Genomic DNA, 14825 nt, shown 5'->3' with positions numbered 1-14825 from the left:
CTAAGTTTGCACATGGCTTAGTTTGTGCAATTTTAAGGATGACTTGTGCTTTTATCCTAACAGTACAACTTCATCTTCCATTTTTCACCTTCTTGTCATTAGTCTCGTACACGGGCGCCCGGGGACACTTGCAGGACTGCGTGTGCTTTAGTTGAGGTGTCGGTACCTTTCCTCATCTTTGGCCACGTCATTCCCACATGGCTGTTTGCTTTAGTCCCACTGGGACATCCAGCCTTGCAGGTAAGCCCCAAAGCCTTGAGGGGACTAGATATTAGTCATGGAAGGCAGATCTACCTGTTTGTCAGAATTGTTTTTTAAGAGGTGTTTCCTGACAGAAGATCATGATACCATCATGATCCATAGAATTACAGAATTTTACAAAGTTACTTTGCTGCCTGTATTTAGTTTTTAATTAGTTTCCATTAAAACGCCTGATACTGAAGTATAAATTTAAGCAGAGGTCAGATAGCTGCTCACTGCCACATGGTGCTGTGTTGTTTTCTCTGAATTTTCTTCTATTTACATTAGTCTTTGTCACATCATCTTGAACATAATTCTCTAAGTAATTACCTTATTTTTCAAAAGTGTCTCTAATTGTATTTATATGACCAAATTACAAATTTTGTGTATTTATTTCTTTGTGTGTTTTTCCTATAATGATAACTTTCACAGTCTACCATTCCTTTCTGTTCGCTCTCACTCCATGACATCACGCTTGGAAACAGATTCAACCAATCAGTGTACAGTTCAACTGACATGCACCAAGACAGAGCAACCAATCAGCGATCGGTCTCACGCATACTGATCAAACAGAAACGTTTCACCTCACATGAATTATCAGTGTGTAAATGAATGTGTAAACAGCAGGTACTTTATCTGAGTGTGCTCAGTGTGAAAGCACACTGAGTATGCTGAAACCAACCATAGCCCAACCACAGCAATGCCCCGCCCCCCAGCCACAGTACTCTCCCACCCACCAGCTAATCACTCTCACCTGGGTCAAACCCACTACTAGGGCTGCACTGGCTAATACACCATTAAGCAGCCTATGTAAGTAAAACAAATCATCATAGCCAATTATACAGTAGTGCATGCACATGACAGCAGTAAACTACGTTAGGGCACATAATAGTAATAATAATATTGCAGTGAACAGATGGCTCAAATATAATACTCAGATGAAAATGAATTCTCCATGTTTCCAAGCATTTTGAGTAATTGTGCAGAAAGAAGGAAAATTCCCTTTTAGGATAGGATGGGAAAAGTAGGAAGTTGTAGAGGCTGGCTCTGTGTCTGTGTTTGTGTGTGTGTGTGTGTGTGTGTGTGTGTATGTGTGTGTGTGTGTGTGTGTGTGTGTGTGTGTGTGTGTGTCTCTCTCTGTCTGTCTCTCTGTCTGTGTGTGTGTGAGAGACAGAGAGAGGGGGGAGAGATTGTTTTCTTTGGAAAGTACTTGTCAGGCTGTGAAATATATATTTTTACTTGTCTCCAGGCTCACAAGTACAGTTTGGTATGTCTGGAGTTATGTATGTGTGCATGTGTGAGTGTATGTCAAACTCATAAGAGTATTATTATGCCAGGAGGCAGATAAAGGTAGCAAGCTCATAAGAAGCCCATAATAATGAAAATAAGCGGATGTGTGTGAGGGAGTTTCTTTCGGGTGGCTAAGGCACACTCCAGCACGGCCCATGTGATGGTCGTAGCTAATGTAACAGGCATACACGTGAAAGCACTGGGTCTGCACTTTATAGGATTCGCTGGGCCTTCGGACAGACTTCAACCAAACAAGTGAATCCCACAGAATGACTGACATTGTCCTGTAAGTGCCTCTCTGGAAAGTGATAACAATGTTAGCAGATGGTCTCACACCCACACATCTAATTGTGTAACACACACAAATGCATATACAATACACCCACTCAATCTTTTACTCGTTCTCTCCATCACACACACACACACACACACACATACACACACCCTAATTAGGTAATGTTTTAGGAATTTGTAAAATCCAAGAAATCCAGCAGGAGAGGGCCAATGAGAGGGGAGAGGATCAATCTCTTTCTCAGCTACAGCCTGTTCCAACTTGATTACACCCTGGAACGTTTATCTCTCCTATAGATCACCAACATTCCGGCTCTCGGCCCAAGACAGAGAACGCGCAGTTCATCCCTTTAACCTGTTTGTCATGTCCAGCTTTGGTTTTGTCGGACACAGCCATCAAGCTCGGCGCGATTCTGTTCTCGCTCTCTCTCTCTTTCCCTATCTCCTCTCTCTCTCTCTCTCTCTCTCTCTCTCTCTCTCTCTCTCCATCTCCTCTCTCCCTCTCTCTCTCTCCTCTCTCTCTCTCTCTCTCTCTCTCCTCCCTCTCTCTCTCCCCCTCTCCTCTCTCTCTCTCTCTCTCTCTCTCCCTACTCCTCTCTCTCTCTCCCCCTCTCTCTCTCTCTCTCTCTCTCCCCTCTCTCTCTCCCTATCTCCTCTCTCTCTCCCTCTCTCTCTCTCTCCCCTATCTCCTCTCTCCCTCTCTCTCTCTCTCTCTATCTCCTCCCTCTCTCTCTCCCCCTCTCTCTCCCTATCTCCTCCCTCTCTCTCTCTCTCTATCTCCTCCCTCTCTCTCTCTCTCTCCCTCTCTCTCCCCTTATCTCCCCTCTCTCTCTCTCTCTCTCTCCCCCTATCTCCTCTCTCTCTCTCTCTCTCTCTCTCTCTCCCTCTCTCTCCCCTATCTCCTCTCTCTCTCTCTCTCTCTCTCTCTCTCCCTCTCTCCCCCTATCTCCTCTCTCTCTCTCTCCCTCTCTCTCCCCCTATCTCCTCTCTCTCTCTCTCTCTCTCTCTCTCCCATCTCCTCTCTCCCTCTCTCTCCCACTATCTCCTCTCTCTCTCTCTCTCCCTCTCTCTCCCTATCTCTCTCTCTCTCTCTCTCTCTCTCTCTCCCCTATCTCCTCTCTCCCCTCTCTCCCACTATCTCCTCTCTCTCTCTCTCTCTCTCTCCCCATCTCCTCTCTCTCTCTCACTCTCTCTCTCTCTCCCTCACTCTCCCTATCTCCTCTCTCTCTCTCTCCCTCTCTTTCCCCTATCTCCTCTCTCTCTCTCTCTCTCTCTCTCTCCTCTCTCTCCCCTATCTCCTCTCTCCCTCTCTCTCCCACTATCTCCTCTCTCTCTCTCTCTCTCCCTCTCTCTCCCCCTATCTCCTCTCTCTCTCTCTCCCTCTCTCTCCCCTATCTCCTCTCTCCCTCTCTCTCCCACTATCTCCCTCTCTCTCTCTCTCTCTCTCTCTCTCTCTCTCTCTCTCTCTCTCTCCCTATCTCCTCTCTCTCTCTCTCTCTCTCTCTCTCCCTCTCTCTCCCCTATCTCCTCTCTCCCTCTCTCTCCCACTATCTCCTCTCTCTCTCTCTCTCCCTCTCTTTCCCCTATCTCCTCTCTCTCTCTCTCTCTCTCTCTCTCCCTCTCTCTCCCCTATCTCCTCTCTCCCTCTCTCTCCCACTATCTCCTCTCTCTCTCTCTCCCTCTCTCTCCCCCTATCTCATCTCTCTCTCTCTCTCCCTCTCTCTCCCCTTATCTCCTCTCTCTCCTCTCTCTCCCCCATCTCCTCTCTCCCCCATATCTCCCCCCTCTCTCTCTCTCTCTCTCTCCCCCTATCTCTTCTCTCTCTCTCTCCCCCTATCTCTTCTCTCTCTCTTTCTCTCCCCCTCTCCCTATCTCCTCTCTCTCTCTCCCTATCTCCTCTCTCTCTCTCTCTCTCTCTCCCCCTATCTCCTCTCTCTCTCTCTCCCCCTATCTCCTTTCTCTCTCTCCCCCTATCTCCTCTCTCTCTCTCTCTCTCTCTCTCTCTCCCCCATCTCCTCTCTCTCTCTTTCTCTCCCCCTCTCCCTATCTCCTCTCTCTCTCTCCCCCTCTATCTCCTCTCTCTCTCTCTCTCTCTCTCTCTCTCTCTCCCTATCTCCCCCCGTCCCCTTTTCTCTGTTACGTATGACCAGTCTGGGACACTGATGTGAAAGTGATGTCATGATTCATTTGAAAGCTAAAACAAACATTAAATTCAACACCTTCATAAGTCCCTTCTGTTCAGATGGCTTTCCCATCTCTACCTCTCTACCTCTCCTTCTATCTGTCTCCCTTCCTTTGCCGTATGTTGGCATCCCTGCCATTCCATTCTTACCAGATCTTGGTGATATCCTCCCCACTTTTATCCAGCTCCCAAATCCATACCCTCGCCCGGCTACGCAGGATCCGGCCCTCGCCGTTCTGGTCCTGCGCATGCAGTAGCTGTAACTCAAACATTCTCAAATGTTATCAAACAAGGGTCAACAACAGTGACACACAAAGCGTCTTCTCCATGACTGAAGTCCGAGTGTCGTGTGCCGTCAAGCTCAGGCTGACGGCTGGAACGCAGTGCAGTCCGCAGATTCACCACGCCTTGAGAGCACTTCTGCCCTGTTCCTGCCCCACTAGATCCCCACCTGTGCCAGTTCCTGCTCCACTAGATCCCCACCTGTGCCAGTTCCTGCCCCACTAGATCCCCACCTGTGCCAGTTCCTGCCCCACTAGATCCCCACCTGTGCCAGTTCCTGCCCCACTAGATCCCCACCTGTGCCAGTTCCTGCCCCACTAGATCCCCACCTGTGCCAGTTCCTGCTCCACTAGATCCCCACCTGTGCCAGTTCCTGCCCCACTAGATCCCCACCTGTGCCAGTTCCTGCCCCACTAGATCCCCACCTGTGCCAGTTCCTGCCCCACTAGATCCCCACCTGTGCCAGTTCCTGCCCCACTAGATCCCAGCCCGTTCCAGTTCTTTTTGGGCCGGGTAGACCTCCGTTCTGTGTGCTGAGATTTTTTCCTTGCAGCCTTCTGCTGACAACAGGTCCATTTGAAAGCTCAGTTCACCCCAAAAATGCAGACCTGTGGCAGGTAGACAGGAGACAGGAGACAGGAGACTCCAGGGTTGGTTCTTCTGGTGCTCTTTGATTCCCGTCAGCACTGCACTGCTATGAACTGTAGAATGCCCTCTGTATGAAAAGCAGACTTCCCTAGTATTGACACCCTCAGCCTACCAATGCCACTAACGCTCCGACTTGGTAAGCGTTGTATCTGGAGCTTTAAGGTGGTTAACCCTTTCATCCTGCTGAAATAACCCTCCAATTGAGGAGAAAGCATGACATCACACCAGCCTGACATTAGTTCAGATCAACCCATAAAACACAACATGAGGGCAGCCAAACTGCACTAACAAAAAAGGACAAAGAGATAAATATCTCAAACGAATAAATAATAGTGTGTATCTCATTAATATGTATCTCATTTGAAACTTCAGTCTATCACAAAGGGGAGCACCTTTCAAAAAAAAAAGTTGTGGGTCATTTTACCAAGCTCAATAGCATCTGTGCGGCTGACGAATGCTTCTGAAACTGCACCCAGTGAAACTCTGGCCCTGCTTCTCTGTGTACACCCAGTCCCAGACCTGAACAAAAGGTCAATCCTCTTCTTGCTCCACCCGTTCCGGGTAGCAGTGTGCGTCTCCATCTGGTTCGCTGTAATTATTGCTCAGTGGGACCGGTAATGCTGGCTGCCAAACTAAGCACTTCCTTTTTATATGAAGCCACATTGTGCTATCATTTTAATGTAAAACTCTGTGAGTGAGTGTGTGTGTGTGTGTGTGTGTGTGTGTGTGTGTGTATGTTTTTGAGAGACAGACATCTCCTTTGTGTCTACTTTTGTCATTGTGGATGCGAGCTGTTGCTGCCTGAAGTCCACTGGTAACAGAAGCTTTATTTGACAGATGGAGGACACGTCCAGGGGTATGGACTGTCTCACTGCCACAGGACACGTCCAGGGGTATGGACTGTCTCACTGCCACAGGACACGTCCAGGGTTATGGACTGTCTCACTGCCACAGGACACGTCCAGGGTTATGGACTGTCTCACTGCCACAGGACACGTCCAGGGGTATGGACTGTCTCACTGCCACAGGACACGTCCAGGGTTATGGACTGTCTCACTGCCACAGGACACGTCCAGGGGTATGGACTGTCTCACTGCCACAGGACACGTCCAGGGGTATGGACTGTCTCACTGCCAGAGGACACGTCCAGGGATATGGACTGTCTCACTGCCACAGGACACGTCCAGGGGTATGGACTGTCTCACTGCCAGAGGACACGTCCAGGGATATGGACTGTCTCACTGCCACAGGACACGTCCAGGGGTATGGACTGTCTCACTGCCACAGGACACGTTCAGGGGTATGGACTGTCTCACTGCCAGAGGACACGTCCAGGGGTATGGACTCTCTCACTGCCACAGGACACGTTCAGGGGTATGGACTGTCTCACTGCCAGAGGACACGTTCAGGGGTATGGACTGTCTCACTGCCAGAGGACACGTCCAGGGGTATGGACTGTCTCACTGCCAGAGGACATGTCCAGGGGTATGGACTGTCTCACTGCCAGAGGACACGTCCAGGGGTATGGACTGTCTCATGTAGGGCGGTACGGACTGTCTCACTGCAGAAAGCAGCAGATCACAGAACACACAGTGCAAACGTCTTCATCTCATCTCCTCTCCACCATGTCTTTCATGTCTCAAAATCAAAATGGAGACATAATTAGACTTCCTGTTCCATCAGATTAGTTTAGGACAACATTGCAATCTATCTCCCATCAGTTCCACTGACATACTAATTTTTTCCGATACCTGACACAACCCACACATGAGATAATCCCCAACAGCAAGCCACCCCCTTTAGGGGGTTCCACCATTTTGCTGGAATTTAAGATGCCAGATATGGTGAACTCAGCTGGGAATGGCGGTTGATTTGAATCCCAGAAGCAGCAGCATGCCTTGGAGGACTGCTCCCACAAACCTGCCCCCCGCCATCATGAAAAACAGAAACTCTGCAGAGAGTGGCTAACTGCATAAAGAGAAGAAACTCTGCAGGGAGTGGCTAACTGTGCAGAGAGCAGAAACTCTGCAGGGAGTGGCTAACTGTGCAGAGAGCAGAAACTCTGCAGGGAGTGGCTAACTGTGCAGAGAACAGAAACTCTGCAGCGAGTGGCTAACTGTGCAGGGAGTGGCTAACTGTGCAGAGAGCAGAAACGCCTTACAACATGCAGCTCTTCAGTATTATGCTTCATTTCAGGTTTTACAAGAACACTGACAAAGTAGGAAACCTAAGAAGCCATTTGTTATACTGTACGTGTGTGTGTATGTGTACGACAAGAAAAACTTAATCCAATTAAAATCACCAACTGTTTTTGAAGCCCAAAATGTATCATGCAGCCAACAATCTATTTATAATCAGAACATTCGAGAACAACAATGACCAGAATAGTCTGCACAGATGGTGACAGCATCGGAAGGAAAACTCACTCCCTTCATTAGACCCAGGACCAGTCTGAAGGCAATAACTGTTTCTCAAAGCCTGATATGTTCTCTTTAGATGACGATTGCAGGAGCTGAGGTTAATTAGCACTGACCTCAGCTAGTACTGCACTCAATTATTACTGGGCTCAATTAGTACTGAGTTCAACTAGCACTGAGTTTAATTAGAACTGAGTTCAATTAATAGTCTGCTCTTGCACAGTTGAGTATTTGAATCTAACAATGGGTTCAGTTTGCCATCTCACAAAACTGATAGGGTGAGGCTGCTATTAGATGTGCCATTGCACAGTGGTTAAGGAACTTGACTTGTAATTGGAAGATTGCTGGTTCAAACCGCACCCTGCCCAAGTTGCCACTGTTGGGTCCCTGAGTAAGGCCGCTAACCCTCAATTGTATGAAGTTGTATTCAGTCATAACTGTAAGCTGCTTTGGTTAAAAGTGTCTGCTAAATGCCAAAAATGTTAATTCTGCTGGCTGGTCCCATTCTTGTTTGAATTTTTCACCCTTCTAGCCTTCAGTTGTGCAGCCCAGGGAGGAGATGTGTCCCTTCTGAAAACACCCTATGAGGGGCAGTCACACAGAACAGAACAAAACGATAAGTTCCAGAAAAGAGGCAGGTGTAGAAGAGGACAAAGACAACCACTTTGAGACATTAATTAGATCCCGTCTATCTGTGTGAAATACATACAACATGGACCGTGACACAGAAGTCATCCGTTAGCCGTCTTACTCACATATGCTGACAGAAACACACTAAAAGCAATGCTTGGCAGACACCTCCTCCAGAAAAAACAAAAGTCCAGAATGTGTTTTATGGAATACTGTCTACAGTAAACCATAACTTCATGCATTGCATCTGTCAGTGTTTCCAACTGTACATGTGTGTGTGTCTGACTCTGGCGTCGGTCTTCTTTCATGGATGTGCTGACTGAATTATCTTTACTTCCATTCAGATGCCCAGATCTTTGCCTTTAGACCCATACACGTTTACACGCTCACTGTGGTTAATTCGCTGGGTTTACAGTTACTGCCTTTAGCAGACACTCTTATCCAGAGCGACTTACAAAAGTGCTTTGTCATTTACTCATAGAATCTTTCCAAGTACAGTACAGTAGGTTAGAATTAAATATACCAATGAACTAGAATACAGGGATGAATGCTGATACTAGAAGTACAAAATGCATAAACAATGAAAAGTGTAATAATCACTAAGTGCTATAGGTTGTTAAAACAATAAACAATACCCTACAATAAAGTACTAATTTAGTCAGTCAATATGGGAGCAGTGTCAGTTGTCTTTTAAATATTCAGCAAATAGATGGCTCTTCAGTCTGTGTTTCAAGACTGTAAGGAACTCTGCTGTCCAGACAGCAAGTGGGAGTTCATTCCACCATCTTGGAGCCAGGACAGAAAATAGTCTCGATGCTTGTCGTTCATGAGACCAGAAGCAAGGTATTTCAAGCTGAGCCATACTTGTAGGTTCAAAAGTACAGATCAGGCTTTGACCATTGACTTCATGTATGAAGGGGCTGGTCCATTTTTGGCTTTGTAGGCAAGCATCAAGGTTTTAAATCTGATGCATGCAGCTACAGGGACCCAGTGAAGGGAATGCAGCAGTGGAGTAACATGTGAACTTCGGAAGATTGAAGACCAGTCGTGCTGCTGCATTCTGGAAAAGGTGTAGAGGTTTGATGACTCTTGGAGGAAGACCAGCAAGTTGCAGTAGTCTAGCTTTGAAGTCACAAGAGACTGCACAACCCCTGGGTAGCTTCCTGCGAGGGAAAGGGCCAAATCCTTCATGTTACATAGGAGGAATCTGCAAGACCGGGTTAGATTAGAAACATGGAGTTGAGAATGACAACTGGTTGTCCAGTTACGCCCAGGCTACATGCAGCTTTGGATGGTGATACCAGGGAGTTCTCAAAAGGAAACAGTGAGGTCATGGTAAGGGTTGGGAGTACAGTGGGATGAACAGACGGTCAGTTTTACTGGGGTTGAGCTTCAAGGGGTGGGCTGTCATCCATCACGCGATGCCAGTCAAACATGCTGAGGTATGTCTGGAGACCTGCATGTCAGAGGGTGAAAAAGAAAGAAATAATTGAGTGTCATCAGCATAACAGTGGTAGGAGTAACCATGAAAAGATATCACCAAGAGAACAAGTAAACAAGGAGAAGAGAAGGGGCCCAATACTGAGCCTTGTGGAACACCAGTCAAGAGTCTACATGGTTTGGATGTGGATCCTTTCCATGTCACCTGATAGGACTGTCCCCCCAGATAAGACCGAAACCATCTCTAAGCAGAAGCAGTCACACCAAGCCTGGAGAGAACACAGAAGAATGTTGTGGTTCACTGTGTCAAAGGCTGCTGAAAGGTCTAGAAGAACCAAAACAGATGACAGTTTGGCAGCATGAAGTTTCTCAGTCACTGCTATAAGGGCCATTTCTGTAGAATGTGCTGGTTCAAGTTCAAGTTCAAGTTCAAGTTTGGTTTATTCGTCACATACATAGTCATACACCGTATAACGCGCAGTGAAATGGTGGAGAGTGCTCTGTCCAAACTGAGGAAAAGAAAACAGGGGTGCATAGAGAAATATACATATTCTCTATATGTGAAATATATATATATATATATGCAAGATAAATATATATATTCTATGTATGTACAAAATATATTAACAATGTATGTACAATATATGTATATTATGATTATATACACAATGTACAATGTATATGGTTGTGTATATATGTACACAATCTACAGAATGTATAGATCCATTTCGTATAATAACATATCTACAGTTGTTGTGTAACAAGGTAATTGAATATAAATATATATATACAGATATACACAGTTATGTTACATGGTGGTGGTGGTCCCCACAGTTTATCAATTTCCCTGATTCAGGGCCCAAATGGCCTGTGGGAAGAAACTCCTCTTCAGCCTCTCTGTCTTGGTCTTCAGGGAGCGAAAGCGCCTCCCTGACCTCAACAGAGAGAAGAGTCTATTGTTGGGATGGGTGGGGTCCTTCACAATTCTCCTGGGCTTGGTCTGGCACCGCTTGTAGTAGATGGTCTGCAGGTCAGGAAGTTCCATGTGAGTGATGCGCTCTGCTGACCGCACTACCCTTTGGAGTGCTTGTCTGTCCTGCTTGGTGCTATTCCCAAACCAGACTGTGATGTTCCCCGTGAGGATGCTCTCGATAGTGCAGGTGTAGAAGTTCCGCAGTACCTTGGAGGGCAGTCTGAAGTCTCTTAGGCGTCTGAGGTGGTAAAGACGCTGACGAGCCTTCTTTGCCAGTGAGTTGGTATGGCGGGACCAGGACAGGTCCTGCGAGATGTGAACACCAAGGTACCTGAAACTATCTACTCTCTCCACCGTGGTTCCACTGATCCTCACAGGTTGGTAGTGCCGCTCCTGCTTCTTGCTGCAATCCACGATCAGCTCCTTTGTCTTACTGACGTTTAGGAGGAGATTATTTTCCTGGCACCAGTTTTCCAGGTGTTTAATCTCCTCCAGGTAGGCCCTCTCGTCGTTGTCTGAGATCAGGCCCATGACAATGGTGTCGTCAGCAAACTTGACAATGATGGTGGAGTTGGAAGTGGCTGTGCAGTCGTAGGTGTACAGTGAGTAGAGCAGGGGGCTTAGGACACAACCCTGAGGAGCTCCAGTGCTGAGGGTGAGGGTGGATGAGGCGCAGTTGCCTACCCGTACTGATTGTGGTCTGTCTGTTAGGAAGTTGATCCAATCGCACAGGGATGTATGCAGTCCTAGATCCCCCAACTTAGTAGTGAGTAGGGAGGGGATGATAGTGTTAAATGCTGAACTGTAGTGTTAAATGCTGAACTGGTTTGTAGCCAGACTGATTGGGATCATGCAGCTGGTTCTGGGTAAGAAAAAGAGACAATTGATTATAAATTGCTCGTTTTGAGAGGAAAGAGAGAAGTGATACCAGTCTGTAGTTTGCAACGCCGGAGCCATCAAGTGTGCCCTTCTTGAGGATTGGTACCACCCTGGCGGCTTTGAATGCAGTAGGCACGTATCCAGAAGATAAGGAGTTGTTGACAGATGAAATGAAGCAGATCTCTTGTGATTGTCTGGAACAGAGCAGAAGGAATTGGATCCCGCAGACATGTAGTTGGATTGCTGGAAATCAGAAGTTGAAGAATTTCATCTGAAGATAGAGAGAGAAAAAAAAAAACTCAGAGAGTTGGATGTTGGGGACTGCACGTTGGTTGGAGGAGTGGGAACAGAGGAAAAGGACTGGTGGATTGCTGCAACCTTCTCCTCAAAGAAGGTGATGAAATCCTCCTGTAAGAGATGTGGAAGGAGGGGGAGGTTTAAGGAGAAGGGGCGGGGAGTGAAGAGCTTGCGTGGATCAGATGCTGATTTGAATTTCTCCCTGTAGTAGGATGACTTTGCAGATGTTACTTCCAGTGAGAACTTGGAAAGGAGAGACTGGTATGAGCTGAGGTCTGAATCTACGTGAGATTTCCTCCACCGCCTCTCTGAAGTCCTTAGTTCTCTCCTGTGGCAGCAGTGTTTCTGTTAGCCAGGGGGCAGGTGGGGAGCACTTAGCAGGTCTAGAGGAGAGAGGGTACAGAAGATTCACTGATGAGGAGAGTGTAGAAATGAAAGAATTTGTAACTGTATCCAAAGAGAGAGAAGACAGAGTCAGGGTGAGGAAGGGTGGACAAAATATTAGATGTACGGGAAGAGGGAGTTATGGAGTGCAGATTGCGACAGAAGGAGGAACATGTTGGAGAGGACTGGATGGAAAGAAGGAAGGGAGAGAGTGAAGGATAGAAAGTGATGGTTCGAGAGGTGACTGCGATGTCCGATGTTGTGGTGGTATGGGTGAAGATCAGGTCCAGAACATTGCCCACTTTGCGACTCGGAGGAGAGTGGTTGAGGGTGAGGTCGAATGCTGTCAACAGTGGTAGGATGCAGGAGGAATGCAACTCATCTGATGAAAGGTTGAAGTCACCAAGGCGAATGAGTGAATTTCCTTAAATAGGGCATTGACTCAGGAGGATTTCGAGCTCATCAATGAAGTGATCTAGGGAACCTGGAGGGCAGTAGATGACAATGATAAGACGTTTGGTGGGGAAAGACAACGCAATGGCATAAAATTCAAAAGAGGAGATAGAACGAGTAGAGAAAGAAATTGGAGCGAAAAGCCACTCAAGACATTAGTAAACCTGTGCCACCACCCCTGCTGAGACGCCTCGGAGAATGGGGAAATGAAAAGGCAGAGGACAGGGCAGAAGACTCGGAGTCGCCGAGTTCTCAGGGGTGATCCGTGTTTCTGTCAGAGCCAGGAAGTGGAGGGATGCTAATGCTGAGATGGATTCAGCCTTCTGGACAGCAGACTGGCAGTTCCAGAGCCCTCCTGCCACCACGATATGGGATGGTGTGAAGCGTTGTGAGTCTGTGAGGTTGCTGAGATTGCGACATCTATGATGATAGTGTTGAGGAGATCTGTGGGATAACAGATAACATTTGTGGATGTATGAGATAAAGGATTGAGATAATATGAGAAGATACTTAGCTGAGTTTGTAAAGTCCGGTAGGTGAGTTGTAGATGAACTGAGAGCACCACCAAACCTTCTCCAGATGTTGATTACCGCTACAAACGTCCTAATTTAACGCAGTTCAATAAGTGCTGAGCCCGCCCCTCAATTCACACTGAAGGCCAGGGCAAAACTACACTGGTAGTGAGTAATTACAGCTAACAAGCAACTAACTAGGTTTAGACAACAAGCCTTGAATTTCAAAGGATCTAAGGCAAAAGTAAGTGAACTCAGAGCCTAGTTTAACCAACCAAATGATAATCCAACGAGACAAACCAGAAGCACACGGGTACACGTTTACATGCTCACTGGTTTGATTGCATGTGTTGATGCTTAATCATGTAAACTCCCACTGTTCCCAGTTCCTAATGAAATACTAACTGTTGTGGGACAGAATGAATCTGGATAAAAAGAAAAAGCAAGAGAGCAATAGGAGAGTGGAGAGATGGAATAAGATGTAAATAATTGTGTCTATATGGTGAAATCACTATAATTCCAGGCAGAGCAGAAAAACACCTAAAAAATCTACACCAGAGACAGCTGCATGTGCCCATACACACACACAGAAATCTCTCAGGTGGCCTTGGCTTAGTTTAAAGGGATAATTATGTCTGAACTAGTCCTACCTTCTTTTCAAAACCTTCTCTCTCTCTCTCTCTCTCTCTCTCTCACACACACACACACACACACACACACACACACACACACACACACACACACATCATATTATAAAACATAACAAATGGAGAGATGACCAATTAAATACCTGTAAAGCAGTCAGCATAAGTGTAACAGTGGCCTTCACATCTTCTGGTTTCGTATCCCTCGGATTAAAAGGTGACACGGGGAGTAAGTATGATGTGGGAACACAAGCATTACACACTGCACAAAGTTTGCCATGGAAAAAGGAGTGAATACTGCTGCCAAGTGTCTCACCTGCTGAATACATTACAAAAGGCTTCCTGGGTCTTGATAAGCTGCAACCTTTACCAGCCTGCAATTGGACGCTACTCTAAGATTGGCGGCAGGATTTACCACTTTTCTAATGAACATTGCTCCTTCCCCCCACCCCAACCACCCAATCACACCCTCCCTGGCATTAACCCTCCTGTAGAAAGTGGAATTTCACTAGTGGACAGATGGCTCGGGGTGCTTGGGTAACCTTCCATGAGGATAATTTCCCCAACACGGAAAGGAGAAAGAATGGGAAAGTGGAAGAGAGGTTTCACAACACAACATCTCAGTAGCATCGCCTCCTGCCAGGGAGGGTATGAGAGTGAACTAAGGGGCCATGGTAAGAGAAAGTCAAGCAATGAATACTTCCTGGAGAGAGAGAGAGAGAGAGAGAGAGAGAGAGAGAGAGAGAGAGAGAGAGAGAGAGATCAGGAATCACCCCTACTTTCATTTCTTTATTTTAACTGCCAATTTAAAGTTTTAATTTGATCGATTTTCTTTTTAGTCCTGCAAGTTTCTGAAATGAAAACAAACCAATGTGAGGACTTCCCAGTTAACTGTGACCTCACACCCCTGTAAGCTGTGGAATGTGGCTGCCTTGTTAACCTTTAAAACTGCACACCTGAATGCTCTGGGGTCAATCCTGCCCCAGAGATACTGGAAGATAAAATCTGGCAGGAAGTATAATAGCAAGCTAACCTTTGACCTTTGACTTTTAACAGCTCTACCTAAACCATACGAGTCCAGACTGTGGAGAAGTTACTGCTTTCTTCTGAAACTCTGGAGAAAATGCCTTTCACAGCTTATTAAAGTCTTAGTTTCAATTCAAGTTTCAATTCAATTTTGCAAATCTACGTTAGTAAAACATGCTTTTTAAACAAGGGTTAGGTCCAGTATTAACAGAGCACGAGGATTAAAGCGTAGACATC

General features: G+C 46.6%; 1 protein-coding gene across 2 annotated transcripts; it reads right to left on the bottom strand.

Annotated features, from left to right (window-relative positions):
* Window positions 1-8176: 8176 nt before the first annotated feature.
* On the bottom strand, window positions 8177-13960 carry LOC145659660 (uncharacterized). Of its 2 annotated transcripts, none has more exons than XR_014125741.1 (3): window positions 13709-13960; window positions 9626-12850; window positions 8177-9436 (listed from the first exon to the last, which is right to left on the bottom strand). XR_014125741.1 is itself a non-coding variant. In XM_081722414.1 (3 exons), the coding sequence occupies exon 3, from the start codon at window positions 10922-10924 to the stop codon at window positions 10259-10261; it is 666 nt and encodes a 221-aa protein (XP_081578540.1). In that variant the 5' UTR covers window positions 10925-11952; window positions 12256-12850; window positions 13709-13960; the 3' UTR covers window positions 8177-10258. The 2 variants fall into 2 exon arrangements, 1 of the variants encoding a protein (XP_081578540.1); XM_081722414.1 differs by having other exon boundaries at window positions 8177-11952; window positions 12256-12850.
* Window positions 13961-14825: the final 865 nt, after the last annotated feature.

Source organism: Electrophorus electricus, chromosome 11 (assembly GCF_041902795.1).
Source record: "Electrophorus electricus isolate QZ-2024a chromosome 11, ASM4190279v1, whole genome shotgun sequence".
Taxonomy (NCBI): Eukaryota; Metazoa; Chordata; class Actinopteri; order Gymnotiformes; family Gymnotidae; genus Electrophorus; species Electrophorus electricus.
Note: the sequence above shows the minus strand (reverse complement) of the source record. Positions and strands in the feature narration are given on the sequence as shown.